The 7180-nt window shown below is 43.7% G+C and overlaps 1 protein-coding gene across 1 annotated transcript in view; it reads left to right on the top strand.

Moving 5' to 3' along the window:
• The window catches only part of MRAP2 (melanocortin 2 receptor accessory protein 2), a 20777-nt gene extending 13862 nt beyond the window's left edge, over positions 1-6915 (top strand). Inside the window, exon 3 of the mRNA XM_004696278.2 lies at positions 5420-6915. Coding sequence (XP_004696335.1) covers positions 5420-5807 — 388 coding nt within the window. The 3' untranslated portion in view covers positions 5808-6915. The remainder of the gene's footprint in view (positions 1-5419) is intronic.
• Positions 6916-7180: the final 265 nt, after the last annotated feature.

The following is a 7180-nucleotide window of genomic DNA, read 5'->3' as shown; positions in this document are numbered from 1 at the left end:
CATAAATCTTACAAATAGAGAGGCTTGGATAATTTTTACACTGAATGCCTTCTTAAGAGACATCATATTCTCAGCCTCCCCCCCACCCCCTTGCCATTGTAGCCGTTATTACATACACCTTGTCCAGGGGAGGATGCTCTTTAGGGCGGGTTGCTCATGACCTTGTAAAACTGAAAATTACTTTTTACTTTGAACTGCAATTTACCTGAATGTGGCATCCTCTAAAGGACAGGCGCAGTGCAACTAAAAGCTAATCACAGGACAAGGCCGTGCACAAGGTCTTTGATCAGGATGGCTGCAGGACAAGCTGGCAAGTGCACATGTTGTGATTGGTTCTGAAGAAAGCCCTGTCCTTCCCAGATGTCTCCCACTCCATGCTGTTGTATGTATTTGATCTCATTTGTAAACATGTTTTCTTTTTCAGGAGATAATGTTAGTTCCCTGTCAATTAAGAGGGATTTACTGAGTGCATAGCTTATAAGCTGCATTCCCAGCAGGGTTTGCGGGTGTCTCCGTTCGGCTTACTATTGAGATAAAACACTCAGCCCAGGCCGCGGTTCTAAAAATGTCAGTGCTTATTACTCCTTTTCTCAGTGGCTGTTTATCTCAGAAACTTTCACTCATAGCAGGCCTGTAGTTGACAGGCAGCCGTGGGTTATGAATGAGGTCAGTTCCTAAGTGTATCTTTGAGATCATTTTGTAAGTATGTTAGAACCATGGAGATGGTTTTTATCGAGCCTTACTTTCCTTTACACATGCATGTGAAAGTTGGGCATTGAATAAGAGAGACTGGAGAAGAATTGATGTGTTTGAATTGTCGTGCTGGTGAAGAGTGCTATGAAACGACTATGGACAGCCAAAAGAACAAACAGGGGTCTTGGAAGAAGCAGAACCAGGATGCTTCTGAGAGGCAAGGCTGGTGAGAGCTCGTCTCAGGTACTCTGGACAGTTGTCAGGAGAGAGACCAGTCCCTGAAGAAGGACATCGTGCTTGGTGAAGTGGAGGGGCAGCAAAAAAAAGGAAGACCTTCGACAAGATGAATTGGCACAGTTGCTGCTGCATCAATAGGCTGAAACATTAAACAATTGTGAGCAGGGTACAGCACCAGGCAGTACTTTGTTGTTTTGTACACAGAGTGGCTATGAGTCAGAACCTAGCAATAACAACCAATTGAAAAGGAAGCCCTTTCAGTGGTTTAAAAGCTGCATGTGCAGCAAGTGAAGGTGATTGTGAAGCACAATTGTTTGTCAGTAGGGGGCTAATTCATTCATTTTGCAGATAGGGCAAATTTACATCGCATTTAAGGGCAAATAGGTGTTGTCCTTTAAATTAGACATTCATAACCTCTAACCCAGGGATTGCATATATACATCTTTAAAAATCTGCTATGACTGATTGCTGGAAATATCAAATATCAACAGTCTGGTCTACCCATTGCTTTTCATGAGTGAGCAAGCCTGCACACAATTGTCTGCATGCTAAAACTTGACATAGCAGCAGGCACTTCAATTGTAAATGAACACACACACACACACACACACACACAGCTATGCAGCCAGTTTTGATTCTTGGCAGTCCCGTGTGCCACAGAGAAAACCTGCACTTTATAGTGTTTTCAAGTCAATGCCGTGGCTTTTCAGAAGCCGATCCCTTGTCTTCTGCGGCTCCTCTGGTTGGGTCGAGACAATCAGCAAGCCAGTAATGGAGTGTCACTCATGTGCAGCACCCCGGGGCTGCCAAGTTGGACTGCGTGGTTCTAGAAGAAAGCATAGGGGACTATCCTCATGACCTTGGGTAAGCAATTATTTCTTAAGAGAGGATACCGAAAACACTAAAGAGAAGTGAAAAAAAATGAACTTTAGTGAAATTTAAAACTTCTGCTCATCAAAAGACATTTTCGGGTTCTGGGAAAAAAGACAAGGCTTTGTACTCCTGTAAGAGTGACAGTCTCAGAAACCCACGGAGCAGTTCGACCTGCCCTGTAGGGCTGCTATGAGTCAGAATGGACTCAATGTCAGTATGTTTGGGTTTTTTTGGGGTAGCAAAACGAGATATATATATACATATATTTCACAGGTTCTATTCTATACACAAATACAAACATGCCAACATATGAAGGGTATTCAAATAACTCATGGAAATATGTGTAGTGAAAAAACTATGACTGGAAATTAAACTCATACTTGTTACAACATGACTGAATAGGATCTCGTTTGAGGTACTAGCAAGGATAAGACATTAGTTTGGAAGACACTCCTGTCACAGCAACATGAATTCTGCTATAACTGAAGCATGAATAAAAATCAAATTTATGATGAAGCTCGGGTGAGACAATGGTGAAATAGCTGATGTTTTACAAAAGTTTTTAGAGACAATGGCCCAAAGAAATAAGCAGTTTACAAAAGGACAACTTAGTTCCTAAAGGAGTGAGATGGTGCTGCAGACAAAGACCACAATGGCAGGCCATCCACATCAATTTTCAAGGAAAAGTCAGTGCTTTTCATGCTCAAATTGAAGAGGACTATCAATTCTACACTTGATCTTAGCCAAAAGGCCGAGAAGTGATGAGGACTGTCGATTAACAGGAAAAACAATGTCAACACCATAGACATCTCAAAGGGTTCAGCTTACACAGTTCTGACTGAAAAATTAAAGTTGAACAAATGTTCCTCTTAATGTGTGCCAAAATGGTTGCACCAGGCCAATTAGGTTAAGCATTGGGCTGCTAACTGCAAGGTCAATGGTTCAAGCCCATCAGCCATGCTGCAGGAGAAAGATGAGATTGTCTGCTGTTCAGAAACCCCATGGGATAGTTCTACTCTGACCGATAGGGTCACTGTGGGTTGGAATTTGGTTTAATTCTTTATAACAGCAATTGAACTAGTGTACAAAACAACTAGGCAACATAGGTTGACCTTGCCAAGGGGACAAAATTAACACACACACACACACACACACACACACACACACACACACACACATACACACACACCAAGAGATCAGGATTGAGAAAAAGCTGAGTGGGATGGTCATGGAGCCTCAGGGAAGCATCTTAGAAGTGGGTGCTTTATGGCCACTGGAACGAGACAAAACTCTCTTTGGACCCAATTCTTAATTCTGAGAAAATGGAGCCCATATCACTCATGTGCTTCTGAGTCCATGTTCATACTCAGATGATGCCCAGGCAGGCGGAAAAGTTATTCTTCATTGCTTCTTGTTCCTGGAATTGAGGATACTGTGGCCTCATTAGTAACAGTCATGCTTTTCCCAACACTCTACACCCTTCTTTTTCTTTCGTGACATTGTGACTTAATGATCATAGGCTTCTGACACATTCATCCTTGTTCTCAAATATCTTGGAATGCTGAGAAAAGTGACAACTAGGAGGGAAAAATCACTTTTAATACATACACACAAAAGACCATTCAAAATTGCATTGCAGCCGAGAATGTCAGTCTCTTAAGTTTTATTTTCCCTGAACTTATAAAACAAGGCCTGATGAATGCTACACTATGAAAAATACCAAATCTTCACAGCACCTCTGCTTAGCTGATGAGATTTCTTAGCTAGGCTATGACTAAAGGAAGGAGAACTGTTGCTTAGGTATTCACAGGAGGAGCTAGATCCAGAGTAAAGTTGCCTCAGCTGGCTGAATTGCAAAATTGCTAGCATGACTGACCCCTGATATCCAGGTGCGTCTTGATCATTTGGAGGTTAGTGATATATAACAAAAGTTTCTGGACCTGTAAATTGAATCCATGCTCCCTTGCCTCTTAATGCATTTGGTCATAAATCCTTTATACTGAGTGGTGGAATGGGAGGAAAGAGACTTAAGGTCTGAAGTCACTAAAGAGATCATAATTCACTGAATTTTTTTCACAGTCTGTTCTGTGGGATATAAAAAGACTCTTCCCCAGCTTTGTCTCCACCAAAGAGATGCCAAACATTAGAGGCTGTTTGCCAGCACGTGGTGGGAGGTCAGATGCTTAAGAGACATCCTCCCTGAAGGCATTCAGCCTTCAGACTACTGTCTGGTCCCACCACAGGTGGGGCTCACTCCCTGCTGTTAGGGACAAAGATGGCTTCCCTTGAAATCTTGGAGTTCCAGCTCAAGGGCAATCAAGGTTAGGCTGCATTCATGAATCTAGGATCCGCCCATTTTGTTACAAGTGTACCCTCAATCCCTCCCCTTCCTATTGCATGTATACCCCTAGATCGGTCCCTTCTCATTACTGTATTACCTGTAGTACAACCCCTTCCTGTCTTTACCTCTAATTAGGGGGCTTGTACGCCCCCCAAAGGTATATAAGCCTTGGTTATAAATAAAGAGCTCTCGGCCCACCCACCCCTACCCCACCCCCTCTCCCCTGGTCCTCATTCCCATCCCTTCTCCCCTTGTCCTCCTTCCCCCCTCCTCTCTCCTGCTCTCTTTCCAGCCCTCTCCACTTGTACCACAAAGAGGAGCTGAGGTGAGCATGCTACCATGAAATGTATCTGACTCTCTTATTTTCTATATATCTATCTCTTATTTTCTATGACTTTACTATAATCTTTACTTATTATCGCTATACAGTTGTGCCTACTGGACCTGTGATGGTTTGTTAGGGGCTGGCTTCCCTGACACTGTGCTGGATTTGAAGATATGTAGACATGATTCTTCCTGCTCAGGAGTTAGAGAAAGAGTAACCCATTTATAAATCTGGAGAGGATAGTGACTTAGGTAGATGGGCTATCTATCAGGTTACCCAGTTTACACCTGTGCTCTTTCTTTCATGGATTCATGGTTCAAAATGAGAATTATTGCATTCATTCATTCACTCACACCCACTGAAATATTAATTTTTTATGAAAAATTGAACAAGGAATTTTTGTTAGGTGCCATTGAGTCTGTTCTGACCCACAGCAACCCTACGCACAACACTGCCCAGTCCTGTGCCATCCTCACAATTGTTCCCATGCTTGAGCCCATTGGTGCAGCATGGTGCCAATCCATCTTCTTGCGAGCCTTTTCGTTGTCCCTCTGTTTTAGCAAGCATGAGGCCCTTCTTCAGGGACTGGTCCCTCCTGACAACATGTCCAAAGTATATAAGACAAGAAATTAGAACTTGAGTCTTCATCCTATTCCCAGCACTCGCTGGTTCGGTGACCTAATGGACAATTTTACTGCCCTTAATATTAGTGGAGGAGCCCTGGTGGTTCTGTGGTTTAGTGCTTGGATGCTCACCAAAAAAGAACAGCAATGAAAACACCCCAGACTCTTCCAGAGTTCATTTACCCACTTTCAGAACGCTCTCATTTCTGGTGGTTCTCTGTATGTTCTCTGTGGACATAGGCTGGCCTGCCCGATGTACAGAAAGCCAGGATTCTTCAGTGAATGAACTGCAGCACAAACAATCTGTTCTTTTTCCTTCCTTTACAGCAATGCAGAATCTTCTGAAAAGAGATTCAGAATGAACAGCTTTGTGTCAGATTTTGGAAGACCCTTGGAGCCAGATAAGTTGTTTTCTCGACAGGGCAACGAGGAATCCAGGTCCCTCTTTCATTGCTACATCAATGAAGTGGACCACTTGGACAGGCCCAAGTCTTGTCACCAGACCACAGCCCTTGACAATGATGTTCACTTCCAAGAAGCCCCCCGGAGCAGCGGAAGGCCAGAGGAGGAGCTGAGCAGGCTCATGAAGTTCGAGCTTCCCAACTTCATTAACACAGACCAGAACTCCTTTGGGGACGATGATCTTCTGATTTCTGACCCACCCATTTTAGAAAATAAGCCAGTTTTCCAGACACCACACAAAGACCTGGATTAAGAGGCATGCTTTGTAAAGGCTTTGGTGGAGATATCAATTCTGTCTTTGTATAGCAAGACAACTTTATCTGTGTGCGCGCATGTGTGCGTGTGCGTGTGTGTGTGTGTAAGAGAAAGAGAGACAGCGAGAACAGAGCTCATAAGGATGGTAAACAGGATATTTGTTTGCCTTTGAACATACCTGGGGCTTTTTTGGCTTATTTACACTCGTCCATTATCCTTGTTGAAAAAATGTGGCCAAATATGTGATGTCAGGCTTCTGGTATGGAGGTTAGAGTACTGCTTTCTCAGCTGACCCTGCCATGGACATGTTCTGTGCCCTTAACCAACTTGTTGACCAAGCTGCCTGGGTTGCCACACTTTTTACTGTAAGATGAGGTGGCTCCACTATCCCTTTAGCTCTGATTTTTGGTGGATTTGTGACCTTGCATCTAGACGAGGCTGAGATATATATCAAGTAGTATAAACTAAAGCACTACCTCCTGGCTCTTGATTTAGGATTCCCTCAAGTATCGAAAGCTGGGCCCAGCTTTCACTCAGGGGCCTGGCAATCTGCTAGGTGGTCAGGAGACTGTTGGCCAGCGTTTCTGCTGGGTCATATTCAAACTGCTTGTCTGAGAACTTGAGGCCACTCCTGCTCACACGTGATGGACAGCTCCTCCTAACCCACAGTCTCTCCCACAGCAATTCGGTCCCCAAGAACTCCCGAGAAAGTTTCCAACTGAGCCAGAGGGGTCGGGAGAGGTGCTGCCCTGCTTGTCTCTGGCTTGATGCACCGGTGTCTGGTCACACTGAGTGCCAGTGGCCACAGAATAAGAAAAGTGCGATAGGCCAGGCTGTCTATTTCCTACAGGCATGAGGACATGGTCAGATGGCTGGCATGTGAGCTTTGAGTTGATAAAGTGAGGAGGTTGAAAATGCCCCACCAAGATAATGTGCAGGTGGCCTGGACTGTGTCCATACCATGAAGACAACAAGCCTGCACACTGGTATTGGCCATAGCTGTGTTTGCCTATGCCCGCAGCTGTATGCCTGGCATTTTCATTTTGAATTTATCCAGCACATGTCTTGCTTTCGCTGTAAAATAAATGCATTTGATTGCCCAGGAATCTTCTCTGTGTTCTTGTTCTCACACATCTATTTCTGTGATTTCCATAAAACTCTCTACCTCTTTTATAATCCTTCCATTGAGTCTATCACCTTGGTGGGCACAATCATGCATCGGACTATAACTGAATTAATAACCTTTTCCCATAATAATGTCTGTGAGAAAAGTTTTATTCTTTGAGGCCGATGAAATAATAGAACAAAGTGCTAATAGTTCTTAATAACTATATCTGCTTTAACACTTTCTTATAGATACTTGTATGTTTT

Source organism: Echinops telfairi, unplaced genomic scaffold (genome assembly GCF_000313985.2).
Source record: "Echinops telfairi isolate 266 unplaced genomic scaffold, ASM31398v2 ScPeMD7_3533;HRSCAF=4204_0, whole genome shotgun sequence".
Classification (NCBI taxonomy): Eukaryota; Metazoa; Chordata; class Mammalia; order Afrosoricida; family Tenrecidae; genus Echinops; species Echinops telfairi.
Note: the sequence above shows the minus strand (reverse complement) of the source record. Positions and strands in the feature narration are given on the sequence as shown.